Source organism: Fukomys damarensis, unplaced genomic scaffold (assembly GCF_012274545.1).
Source record: "Fukomys damarensis isolate Sample0158 unplaced genomic scaffold, DMR_v1.0_HiC HiC_scaffold_1, whole genome shotgun sequence".
In the NCBI taxonomy this organism is placed as follows: domain Eukaryota; kingdom Metazoa; phylum Chordata; class Mammalia; order Rodentia; family Bathyergidae; genus Fukomys; species Fukomys damarensis.
In genome coordinates, this window is record NW_022900913.1 from 41355813 (window position 1) to 41369710 (window position 13898).

The 13898-nt window shown below is 34.6% G+C and overlaps 1 protein-coding gene across 2 annotated transcripts in view; it reads right to left on the minus strand.

Moving 5' to 3' along the window:
• Positions 1–1336: 1336 nt before the first annotated feature.
• Il6st (interleukin 6 signal transducer) overlaps positions 1337–13898 on the minus strand; it is a 42660-nt gene continuing 30098 nt past the window's right edge. Inside the window, exons 8-16 of one of the 2 annotated variants that reach the window (XM_010626893.3) lie at positions 13157–13236; positions 12306–12516; positions 11223–11405; positions 10481–10582; positions 10178–10324; positions 9585–9725; positions 6707–6803; positions 4661–4742; positions 1337–3712 (exon numbers count right to left, since the gene is read on the minus strand). In XM_010626893.3, coding sequence (XP_010625195.1) covers positions 2972–3712; positions 4661–4742; positions 6707–6803; positions 9585–9725; positions 10178–10324; positions 10481–10582; positions 11223–11405; positions 12306–12516; positions 13157–13236 — 1784 coding nt within the window. In that variant the 3' untranslated portion in view covers positions 1337–2971. The remainder of the gene's footprint in view (positions 3713–4660; positions 4743–6706; positions 6804–9584; positions 9726–10177; positions 10325–10480; positions 10583–11222; positions 11406–12305; positions 12517–13156; positions 13237–13898) is intronic. The other variant, XM_033760951.1, reaches the window with a different exon arrangement.

The window sequence follows — 13898 nt, forward strand, 5'->3', positions numbered from 1 at the left end:
AGGCTGAAATTAAATGAACAGGTAGAGAATATACACAAATACATATGATTTTGCATTTTTCTCCCTGCTTCTACATAAATATTATATATATTCCTGAGTACTGATTCATGCTAAGAAAAGGATTAAAAATTTAGATTTTAATGAAATAATGTATAAAGTTTTAGAGTTTTCTAATAGTTATTTAGCATGATGCTTTATTTTAAGGCAGCATCTCACTATGTAAGTTCAGGCTGCTCTTAAACTCCCTATGTAGCCCAGGCTGGCCTCAGACTCACAGTGATCTGCCTGCCTCAGCCCTGAGTCCCTGAGTGCTGGGATTACAGGCGTGCACCACCATACCTGGCCACTTCAGCAGTATGCTTTCATGAGAGATGAGGCCACAATACCAAAGATACCAGTAACTGACAGTCAAATAATAGCAACACATGCAACATATGTTGGATCTTTTTTTTTTTTTTAATTCTAAAGGGGGAAACTGCATCAAAAGCAGTGAATTCATTTTGTCCAAAAAGAGGCTGTTTTCTAATGTGCTAGCACTACTATAAACCACATTTGTAAACACTAATGTTTTAAAGAGTAATAAATCCACTAACTTTAATAACTTTTATGTAAATAAACTGGATTTGTTTCTCTCCATACCTAAAATACAATGTACATGCATCAAAACACATTACTCTAAAACATGCTCTAGGAAAGTAACTCTAGTGAAAGCAAGTTTTTTTTTTCTTTAGGGAAAAAACAGACATATTAAATGCTCAAATACACTATTTCCTAAACGAATTTTTGCACCATATAACCATTTAATATACCTAAAGTGCTCTATGGCTGGGGGTAGCTTCCTGTCATATTCTCTATGGGTTTCAACATGCAAATTCACTTACATGAGGTCATTTCTTCATTGAACATTCTCATACCATGAGTTCACATTTTATAACTGCCCCCAAAATGTACAAACGTTTACACTATACTGTTCTTCACAACACTATTTGTTATGAGGAAGGTTATAGCTAGACACCAGTATATTTAGAGAAAATGAAAATTTAATAGGTATACATTTCCTGACAGACATATGCCTTTGATGACCAAGGTGGAAAGAGGTGATGCCACTGTCTTGTAGTGTGAGTTTGGGTTTCTCTGCCCCTACTTAACCTCTCTGTGCCTTATTTTCCTCATCCATGTCTAATCCCGTAATTTTACCAGTCTAATGTTGGTTTTGCTGAAAGCAGAAAACTGGATCTATCAGAATAAAGCATTTACCACCTCACAAAGACTGTATATGTGAAAGAAGTCAGGAAAGTATTAGGCACTATGTAAATGTAAGAAGGAGTACAAAAAATAAAATATAACAGGAAGTCTAATAGTAACAAAATTCTAAGAGTAAAAAGTAGAATTTCAACTGAAAATGCATATTAATTTTTCTCAGCTTTTATTATTTAATAACCTCTAGAAACTACTATAAGTCTGTCTGTTTTCTGCAACTTAAATATAAGAGAAAAAATTTTTCTTCTGAATTTTCTTGGTGGTAGCAGTCAATCACTAATAAAGAGTGACAATTTTTTACTCAGCATCTTATCTTTCGTCCATGTCACAGGTTATAGTGAGAGGATGGCATAAACGCATTAGAAATTTTAGTGTTAAACCCTGAAACCCTGACTCACTTCTCCCCTGAAGAAAATAACTGGAAGAAAAAGGTTTAAGATACCGGCAGTCATGAAAATATTACCTTCTGCTGGGTGTGGTGGCACACGCCTGTGGTCCCAGCCACTGAGGAGGCTGCGCAGGAAGACAGCTTGAGCCCAGGAATTCAAGGATAGCCTAGGCAACACAGTGAGATCTTGTCTCAAAGGAAAACAAACAAAAAGCAAAACTACCCCCCCGGGGGGGGCACAAACCCTACTTCTTCATTAGGTGTAAGGATATTTGCTAGCTGCGATATTTACTAAGATCAATATGTGTATTTTGGAGTTCTGTTTTTGTTATGAATACTGTCCTCTTCAGTTTGCTACAAACACCTCAAAAGAAAAATAATTCAACCTTGGCATTCTTAAAAAAATATTCAATTAAAATACGTTTTAGGCTGACGACATATTGTTATAAAGCTTTGTCAACCAAATCTTCTAAAGTCTTAACAAGGGTCAATGATGTTTATATAGGTACAGGGAAAATGTTAATTTAAATCTTTAAAAATAGCTATTTTTTAAATGCTTAGGACAGTTTGTGCAGTTTATAGCTAGCTCTCGGGAGGGCACTCTAATGAATTTGTGAGATGACGCTTCAAAGAAGTTGTCAATAATAAGTAAATTTTAAAAATTTAGTGAGATATAAAAAATTACATATTAAAAAACTGAATATAATCTGCCAAGGTAAAGCACTAACTTCCTTTTCTCAGTAACAAGTTGCAGCATCATTACCAAGAGAAGGAAAATGATGAATTTTTAAACTATAATTGCTCCCACCATTTCTTTCTGTCAGACCTCAAAAGCTAGGCTCAGGTAGTTAAGCCCTATGGACCTCTTTTAAAAATTCTGTGGGCAGCTGAAGTAGAGGATCCAGGCCTTGCCACTTTTTTTTTTTTTAATTAACCATGCTTAACCTACTTTTTGATGATTATTCTAATCAAAAAACAGTATAGCTGTTTGAAGTACAGTATATCACTGATCATTGTTTAAAAACCTCTGTCTTCTGTGTAGGAAAACACAAGTTTTACTTTATAATTTCAGATAAGCCAATTTTCTTCAGTGCAAACAGTCACAAAGAACACAAAATTATTCAGTATTCAGAGGATAAAGTCCGTTTCTGTAGTGCTTAAAGTGCAATCCCAGATATTCTGGAATGGAAATAGCCCAAGTGAGATTTTATCCTTAAGGGCAAAGATCATCTTCAAGGAGTGAAGATTATTTTTATCTGAGATCACAGATAAAATATTTTTAGCTTTATAGGTACTGCTGAAGTAGTAAGAGGAACTAGTCTTTCACTGCGGCATGTAACCACCTTGTCTTACAGTCTGTGGTAAGTAACTTTTAGGCATTCCTTCATCGACTGTGAACTCCATTCCAACTGTTTCAAATCTCTCTACCTGTCCCTCAGTCTCTGAGCCAAAAGCATCTGTTGCAGGAACTTCCTGAAACATTTCCATTTGCTCAGATCCACAGGACTGTGAAATCTGATCTGAAATCTGCTGCTGTTTAAGTCTAAGACAATCTTCCTCACTGCCCGATGAAGCTTGATTTGACTTTTCAAAATGCGAAATATTTGGACTTGTTTTAGGTTGACTGCAGTTCTGTTTGAAATACTGTTGCCGGGGCAAAATGCCATCACCACTCTCTACATTATCTACCAACTGTAGATCTTCTGGCCGTTCTTCTGAATCTAACAAGGGCTGGGTGGATTCGGATCTTGAGAAAACTTGAACTGATGGAACCTGGTGTCTGTAGCCGCTATGCACCACAGTTGAATACTGTACTGTGCTCGAAGTGTTTTGCGCAGACTCATTTTCATCACTGCTAGAAATGCTGGGCCTAGAAGATGACATGCATGAAGACCCCCCAATGCCACTGCTGTGTCCTTCAGTACTAATTTTTTCCTTCTTGAATAGGTCCAATGATTTCAGATCTTCTGGGAAAGACTTTTTGTCATTTGCTTCTATTTCCACAACACTCACATCAGTAAAATTGCCATCTGAATATATTTGATCTTTTGAATTAAAATTGTGCTAGGAAAGAAAGAAAATGTATTATTACCTATGCTGTGTGTTAATTTAGAACAGAATTAATGCATCTCTGAAATGTCCAGTGGTGTGGTCATGTTACTAAATCACTGTCAACTACCTGACTTGCATATAACGTAAGGTAAAATGGGCTAAAGAGTCTGTGGTGTCAGAAGTAGTCTGTAATTTTCCTAGAATTTCAAAATCAATACTGTTGGTATTGCATTTGGAATAAACTGAAGGTCTACAAATACTTTTTAAGCGAGGTGCAGAGGTGGTGGCAGTGGCAGTGCACACCTGTGATCCCAGCACTTGGGAAGTAGAGGCAGGAGGATTGGCCTGTGCTACACAGTGAGACCCTGTCTCAAAACAAACAAACAAAAATACAAATAGTATTTATTATCTCATGCCTCTGCTAGGCAGCATAGGGTTAACTATATAGAAAAGGAAGGAAACACTATGAAAAGCCAAATCTGAATGACTAAAATTTTATAGAATCTGAAAATATGTAACACATTCTTATCTGTAAAGAAAACTTGAAGATAATAAATACAAATGATTTCCCCTTTGAGGTATATTTTGAGTTTGAGATGTTAAGTGTAGGTTTTCCAAAATCACTTTAACTGTTAAAACAGGTTTTAATAATTAATACAATTAAAAATGTCTATATGAAGAGTTACCATCATGAAGTAATTTTAGCACCTAAAGTTTTTTTTTTTTTCAGTTTTCAAGTTCAAAAGTTGTAGTATTTACTGAATAGAATTAAGAATATTAAATATACCATGCCGATACTCACCAGAATATGTGGGTATTATTGTAAAATCTGACTGCAATTTTCACTTATTATTTTATTTTCATTTACTTTTCGATTCACCCTGAATCTTTGGATGAACTCTGTAAATATATCCTACTATGCCTGTTCATTATGAACAACTCAGAAGCAGCTGAGCTTACCCTTGGAGGGGTGTGAGGTGACCATTGGGCGATATGACTCTTTGAAGGGTCTGGAACATTAGGCCAGATGTGCTTTTTAATTCTGAAGAGAGAAGAAGCATGGCATATGTAAACTGCATGTAGTAAACAACACTCCCTATTTCTAAACAGCTTATCTAAGAATCTTAAAAGCCAAACCAATTAACCAAAAGAACAAAAAAACCCTATTCTACCCAAAGCTAAACAAATTATTTTTCTTGTAACCAATAGAAATATACTGTTAAAATACATAAGGATTTTAATGTATTTATAAGGAAAAATTATTAAAAAGGCTAATCAGTGTTCAAATTTTTAAAAAATTCTCACATAAAATCCTGCAAAAAAACCACTTAAAAATGTTATCCAGGCTACAACAATTTCAGTACACCTCCTTCAAAAACAAAAGCAAAAACAAAAGCAAAAATATTTACTTGCCAATTAAAATTATCCAGATAACAAAAATGTTGACATTGATACCAAATAAAATGATAAAATTTGATTTTTTATAACAAGAAAGAATGTCATATTGACGTATTTAAGAAAGACAGTTTAATGAAATGAAATCGAGGGTCTAGAAATAGATATAGACTTTTATGACAACTGATTTTTTATTTTTTTAGCAAAAGTGCTAAGGCAATTTAATAACAAAATGATGGTGGTCTTTTCAAAACAAATGATGTTAGAACTAGAGCTATGTGTTGGGCAAAAGTCTTGGCCCTGATCTCATATCATGTACAAAAATTAGCTCGGGAGATTACAGACAGGAGTTAAAACTTGAGAAATTCTGTGAAAACTACTGAACTTGTATTGTAAGCTGGGTGTGGTGGTGCACATCTATAATCCCAGAACTCGGGAGGCTGAGGCAGGGGTATCACCGTAAGTTCCAGGCCAGCCTGGGCTATACAGTGAGTTTAGGTAGGGTCAGTGTGAACTCAACAGAGAGATCCTGTCTCAAAACAATAACCAAATCATCAAAAAGTCTCCTTACTGGACCTCTTCAATAAAACAGAAGAAAATATTTCTGAAAGTACATCAGGAAGAAATACCTTAAACAGGACATAACAGCCAGGAACTACAAGGGGAAAATACTTGATAAAAGGACTTCAAAATTAAAACTAAAATGACAACGCATAAACTGGGACAGAGACTTAAAAAACATATATTTGACAAAAATTCTGTAACCAGAACATATAAAGGACTCTCATAGCTCAATACTGATAAAACAAACAACTGCAAAATAGGCAAAATATTTCAATAGACACATCACAAAAGAAAACATGTGACACATGAAAAGATCTACTAATTAATCAAGGAAATGGAAATTAAAACCACTATGAATCCTATACATTCACTTTTAGAAAAAAAATCTCTACAATGAGGAACTCTTGACAGTACCAAGTGTTGATGATGATATGAAACACAGCCACTCAAAAAGTTCGGCAGTTTCTTACAAAGTTAAAACATTCACTTACCACGTGACCCAGCACTCCGAATCCTAGGTATTTACTCAGGATAAATGAAACATATGCCCATAAAAAGTTTTGTATGTGAATGTTCATAGCAATATCATACATAACAGAAAAAATTAAACTACCTAAAAATTCCACAACCAATGGATAAATTTTGACATATCCATTCTATAGAATACTATTCAGTGATAAGAAAAATATTATTATAAGCAATAATACAATAAATTTCAAAAATATTATGCTAAGTGAAAAATATCACACACAAAATATTACATACTATTTGATTCCATGGACCTGAAATTCTAGGTAAGATAAAGCTATAGTTACAGAAAGATTGTAATTGCTTGGGGTAAGTGTTAAGGGAGAGGATCAATGACAAAAAAGCAACAAGCTAACTTTTTAGGTGATGGAAATTTTCTCTATGTTGACTGTGGTTTACATTCACACATAATTACAAAATTCAAACTATGAACTTAAAATAGATAAATTTTACTTCATGTATAAGTTACAGCTCTATGAAGTTAGGAAAAATGCAAAAAATATGAATATGGGTACTTACAGGTCTCGCTTATTAAAGCAGAACAATACACCTAGAAGAGTTGTCAATAGGAAAGCTAAGCAAACAGGTACAACTATGGCTTCTATTTCTCCTTGAGCTAAAAAAGAGAGGTTGTGATAAGAAATAATTGGCATAGACACAGAGGAGAAATAATACAATATCATTCTAATTTTGTTTTGAGCCTTTTCAGACTTCAATTTTTCCTTTCTCTTCTTGGCAAATCATATCCTATTTAACCTTACACAGTAATTTAACCATGTAATAAGCCTAAAATATACCCTACTAATCCTAGTTGCATTTAAAAGAGGACTAATTACTAAACAAATGAATCATTAATTGGGATGAATAATGTAGATTATTTTTCTAATTAACTCTTCCACTCACCCCTGCTTTTTTGGTGCTGGAAGCTGAACCACAGTTTACCCAAAACCCCTTGACAAATCTTTTAATTAGTCTTCTACAGGACAAATATATGAAATATTAGAGTCACATATTGCGTACTTACTTTGTAAGTAACTCTACATCCCACAAAACTCAGTAGCAATCTAGAAATCAGAACAATGCTTGGGAATATGAGCAAATATTAACTCTGGAATGCTGAGGACCTCAAATACAGAATGCCAAATCTAATTTAGGCATAGGCAGAAGCTATCTTTTATGAATGCAAAACTTGTGGTTTTATGTTATTGTGTATTGGGCCTTTACTCCTGCCATTTTATGTCTTTCTTTTTTCCTGTTTGTCTACATTCTAACTTTAAGGTTCTGGCACATAACCTTCTCCATCTCTTTAGTATTTACATAGCCCAACTGGTTCTCTATTTGTTTTATTTATTTTTGCCTGCATTTCTTCAACTAAATTGTGAGATCCTTTGGGGCAAGACCCATATGCCACGTGAAGGACCCATAATGGAAGCCACAGGTAGGGTTACTTTTTTAAAGATTATGAAATAATACTATTTCCATTATTCCCTCTCACGCTCTTTCTTTTTAAAAAACTTACTTTCTCTTCCTCCTCTTCCCCTACCCTTCCCTTGTTTCCTTCCCATTTGAACGTGTTCTTTCTACTTCCCAATATCTGTCCTCCATTTTGTTCCTTATTTACTCTTTGAGTTTCTCACACAGGAGAAACAATACAAGATTTAAACTTGTATGTCTGATTTATTTCACTTAAGATTATGGTCTTGAGATGCATCCATTTACCTAGTCTCCAGTTTATCCATATTATGTACAAGTGCAAATTCCCCATGATAAATGTGATCACTGTGCATGGTGAACATGTTATTAATAAAAAAAGATTTAAAACATACTAAGCATGATCTATTTTTTTAAAAGAATGTATACATAGAAAAAAGCCAAAAATGTTTGGTTATTTTTGGGTGACAGTCTGGAACTGAATTTTCTTCCTGTTTGCATTTCAAACTGTATAAATTCTCTATATTGCAACTAGGGAAAATATTTTAAAATTTTTATTTCTTCTAATATTTTATTTCAAGTACTACTGTTAAAATATCTATTTTACTACTGTTACCACATGGGACTAATCTTAGCCCAGAAACTACTTTAATGATTGGCCCTAATAGGGAAGTTCAGGACCTTTTATTATCTATTTAAAGTCATTCATCCATTCATTCTCTCCTTTGGCAATCATTCAACCAATAAAGAGCTAGGAGATTACTACTTCTCATTCTCCTTGTTATTCTTTATGGGTGACAGTTACAAATACAGTCTCAAGAAAATAAAGTAATTTCTATAATGATTCAAATAGTGAAATCAAGAAAGAATGCAGTGTAAGTCTTCTTTAAGGAGGCTAAATGAACAGGCAAAACCAGAGAAAGTAAAGACCTACACTAGGGCAAAGCATTTGGAAAAGATAGGAAAAGATGCAGAGAATTACGAGGGGTTTCTGGACAAAACTGATTACGAAAGGGGAGGCACACATGGTAATTTGACATGATCAATACGATGTGACACTGGCTTATGTGAGAGGAAAAATATGAAGAAAGTTATTGAGATCACATCTAAGTATTTCTGGCTTTAGTAAAGAGCTTGGTAGTTGTGGCGTGGGACAAAGAAATGTATTTGGGAAAGAAGAGGATGGTTGAAGTCATGGACAAAGAAAGAGTATAAACAGGCAGAGAAACTGGGCCAAAAGCACAGTGTAGGGGAATATAAACCCTGTAAAACTTGAGCAGAAAAGGAAAATAAGAGGAGGCACCAGGAAAAGTGGAGATCGAGGGAAATGCTAGTAGAAAAACAAAGAAAAGGACAATATGCTAATCAGAATAGAAAAGAGGTAAAAATAAAAAAGCACGGACTGGCTGTGATGACTAAAGTCTTCAAAGAGTGAGGTGGTTGAAAGCCTGATCTCAGTAAGTTAAAGATGAACTGCAGGCAGGAAGTGGAGCTTCTACAGTGAACTAGTTTTTCTGGTACGCTGTCTATAAAGGAAGAAACAACAGTAGAAAAGTGGGAAAGCAACTAAACTCATGTGACCCAGGGAAAAATGAACCCACTCAGAAAAATATGTAAATTATTCTGGGATTTAGATATAGGTGTATACACAGTTAATAAAACAATAAAACAACAAAACAACATATAAAACAACAAAAAGGTGAGAAAACATGAAACCAGATGAACAATAATATAAAAACCACAATTTATGACTGCTTCATCTCTATGAATCAAAGGTGCACTTTTTTTGGTAGTAAGTGGTGTTGGGGATTGAGCTCAGAGCCTTGTGCATGCTAAGAAAGTGGTCTACCTCTGAGCTATACTCCTATCCCTTAAGGCACACTTTAAAACTACTTCAGAATACAAAGTCCATTTCTAGTCTAAATATAAAACAAAGAAATACAGATCAAATTTCATTATTTCTTACCAAACTTTGGCGTAGTAAAAGTGAATTCAGGACCATCCTTTCCACCTTCATCTGTGTATGCCGTCATTCGTACCATATACAGTGTGTCACTAGTCAAAGAGGACAATGTGTATTCTGTGTGGGAAGAATCTACATTCACAGCTGGAAGAAATAAAAAAATTCCTGTGCTTTATTCAATGTTTTTGCTTCATCAGTCCTGTATCGGGCATTGGGAAAGTATTAAAAAGGAATACAAGTATTTTTCTTGGAAAACAACCTTTATAACTCTGACATAATATTCTTCTCTAAGCATAATGCTGTATTTTTTTTAATAGAAAAAGACAAGAAAAAAAATTAAAATAGAAGGAAAAAATGGAAACAAAGCCTTTGTACATAGGGAGGGAAGGGGGCTTAAGGGGGGAATGGGATAAAATAAAATTTATTTAAAAAGTAAATAAATGAGAAAATAGAGCCATGAACACAACCACAGAAATATTTACAGCTGTCTGCTGAGGATAATATATACTATAATGAGACTTACAATATACTATGGTACAAATTAAATATTTAAAAACTTAAGGAAAAAGCTGATTAATAACTGATGATTTTATTACCAGTTTCATTTCCATTGCTGGTTTTATAAAATATGGTATAATTTCTGATAAATCCATTCTGAACATCAACAGGAAGCTGGTCCCACTCTAAGATAGCTTCATTTTTCCCCACTTTTTTTGTCCGAACAATAGGTCCTTTGGAAGGTGCTGTAACAGAATAAATGTATTTTCTAATGGAAATCAGTAGAATTTAGAAAATTCCTTAGAAAGAAATTCTATGAACATGAAATGCATCTTTATCTCAGACATAAAATGTCTTTAATGCTAAACTACTTTCTTCAGAGAAAAGGTGCTTGAACTTACCAGACTGTTTAAGGTATGCCTTTGTGGATTCAGGGGTTCCTGGTCCATCACTATATCCTGGAGTAACTGTTATCAAATAACATTTGCTTTCCACTAGCTTCCCTAAAGTACAAACAACAGAGTATGCATTTTTTTCCTATCAAAAAATTCAAATTAACTTTGTTATTTATATTCACAGTAAATTTCATGATAGTTTTCTTTTAAAACTGCAGTTTTCTAAGTTGGCATTGCCTTTTGTGTACTGGACTCAAGCTTAACAGAGTGAAACTGTTTATAAAAGCAATTTGATACAGTGGGTAAAAATATTTATATTATTAATATAAGAAGTGACTGCATCTATATTCAGGATTTATATATAAAACAAGATCTCAAGTTATTCTGGTTTTACTTAGAATTTGACGACTCTCAGATACCTAATTCTCCGAAGGCTCCCTGATGAGCACAATGCCCTTAAGTAAGATGTAGGGAAATGCATAATGGACCCGGCTTGTCAGAGGAATTGGAAAAAAAGAAGAATTAGTGCTATTTCCCCCACAGTTAAAAAAACTATCATAAACACAGTACTTCTTTATATGCCTCCAAATTATCAAAAAATAACATATCTAGAATTGGTGGGGTTACGATAATTGGGTCTTTTGACCACACACAATGCCTGTAAACCAGAAAAGAATTTGCAAAAGAAAAATCTATCTAAATGGGTTAGAAAAGGAATATCAATTTAAGTGCATCTGGCCAGGTGTACCTCTTAAATAGGTGCGATGGACGGTACCGCTTTCTTGCTGCCAGTCTGGGACACAGGGTGATGTATCTGATAACACACACCACTCAACTATGTATTTCCTTACAGCCTTACTTGGAGGAGTCCATTCTACCCAAAGCATGTTATCTCTGGGGTATGCTTTAAGGTCCGTTACAGGGTGAGTAGCTTTAAAACAAGATGCCAACATAAAAAAAGAACATTTACAGTTTTGAAATTTTAATGTTTTATAGTCATTTCCAAAACCCATGATTTATCAAGTTTTGTAGCATGTAACATGTATTTCCATGAATAGAAGTACTTTATTTTTTTGGTACTGGGGATTGAACATTCCCAGCCCCCCTCTCCCCTCTTCTTTCCTTTTCTTTTCTTTTCTTTTTTGTTTTTGTGAAACAGGGTCTCACTATGTAGTTGAGCTTGACCTGGAACTCACTATGTATCCCTGACTGGTCTCCTCCTGCCTCAACCTCCTGAGTGCTGGGATTACAGGCGTGCACCACCATGCCCGGCTAGCCATAGATTTTTATAATTTTATTTTGAGATAGGGTCTCACTAAGCAGCTAAATTGCTCAGGTTGGTTTTAAATTTGCCATTCTCCTATTTCAGCCTCCCAGAGTGCTGGGATTACAGGCATGTGCCACCACATGTGGCAAGTGGTTTATAAAAGTACTTTATAACTTACATGTATGGAGTCAATTTATTTTTCAAATTAGATCCTTGCCATCCCCAAATTCTTCAAATGTTTTCCTTTTGCAACTGCTATTTTGTCCTTTTTGAAAGCTATAAACAATATATTTACATCACAGCATAGAAGGTTCTCAAAACTTTGAAATATTTTAAAAACCAGGTAAGTAATTAGAAAAGGCTCAAATGCAAAGTTTAAGGAAGCTACAGAGAGATAAAAGTACTTCACATATTTGATGAAAGTTGCCTGCTGATTTCTAAAAATATGATCATCCCTGATAGTGAGGAGATAATCTTAAGAGTATGTTTTTAAAATGAGATTTCTGTCTATATCTAATCATCTTTATTCATCCTCAAATCAGGATCCATCTCAAAGACACATACCTTGAAAGTCACAGGCGGGGATAGTTAAAACAGATGCATCTGATTTGCCAACCAGATTTCTTGCTGCTAGTGTTGCTATATAGCGATCATTTGTGAGATTCACTGTCAAGTCTGTGTCATTAACTGTGAAATTTTGTGAACGTGATTTCCATCTTGTTAAAGTCACCTCATAATCCAAGATTTTCCCATTGGCTTCAAAAGGAGGCAGTGCCTTCAATGGAAGTTTATTGAAAAAATTGTTTTATAAATCTTGAGTAAGTTCACAAATTCTGCCATTACGTTAAACCTTTAAACATGTAAATGGAAGGGACAGGCACACTTACTTTGCGCTCAGTAGTAAAGTAATACAGTATTCACTACAGGATGAGTAAAATATGTCAACTGAATGAAGGCCAGGAGCACCACTGTCATCTTTTCATTCTGCACAGAATTCTGCACTTTTGCCTATATTGTTTATGCTTGAGTATTCTTCTCCTTATTTTTCTTAATAAGATCTATGTTTGTTCACGTACCAATTTATCAGCACACATTTTGATTATCCCAAACCTTTATTAATAATTTTCTATGAAACACCCTAGTAAATTCAATGAAGTGCAGAACAGAGCTCTTCTTTGTACAGAATTTATGTTCTCACAGAACTGTGCTGAAGACCTGTGAGGGGTTATTTGCAGATGATGAACCTGACTGCTTTTTACTCTAAAGCTTTGGGCTTCTATTTATTAAATATAGTTTTGAAGGCCTTTGCTGATTTAAGATGAATAAAAATTGAAGTGTTAAAAAAAGCCTGTACTCATAATACCATCAAAATATATTTATATAAAAGAATGTAAATGAGATCTTTTTTTTTTTACCTTCCATATAAGCCGTACAGATCGAGAGCCTTGAGTCTGGGGTGGTATCTTATACCAGAAACTTGGTGCTTTGGATGGTCCTAAAGAAAACACAAACTTATTAAAAAATTCATCTTAACAATACAATAAATCCTACAAATTATTTTTTCTTAAATATTCCTGCCCTTCAATTTATGTGGTGTCTCTAATTCTTTATAGCAGCATTTTCCCATCCCAAGAAAATATGCCTGGGTCTTCTTTTAGTCAGCATGATAGCTTGATGATGTAAGCAAGCAAAATAGTTTTATTTTATTGTTATTTGCTTTGGAGATACGGCAGCATTACATACTTCAGGCTGGCCTCGAACGTGATCCTCTTACCTCAGCCTTCTGAGTGCTGGGATTACAGGCAACATACCCAGCCAGTTTTAATTTTTTCAGACAGGGTTTTACTATGTTGCTCAGACTGGCCCCAAACTCCGGGCTCAAGCATCCTCCCACTTCAGCCTCACACATAGCCTCTGCTACAATGCCTTGCTACAAATTATAATGAAACGCTTTCTAACTGCAAAATTATAAACATATAAATGTATTCTAAGTAATAACTAAAAAGGCAGAACTTATTTCTTTTCTCTTTTTTTGGTACTGGGGATTGAACTTGGGACCTTGCGCTTATGAGGCAGGTGGTGGCACCACTGAGCTAAATCCCTGGCCCTGGAATTTATTTCTTAATAATGTTGTGTTCTTTATTCTGTTTTCTGTTT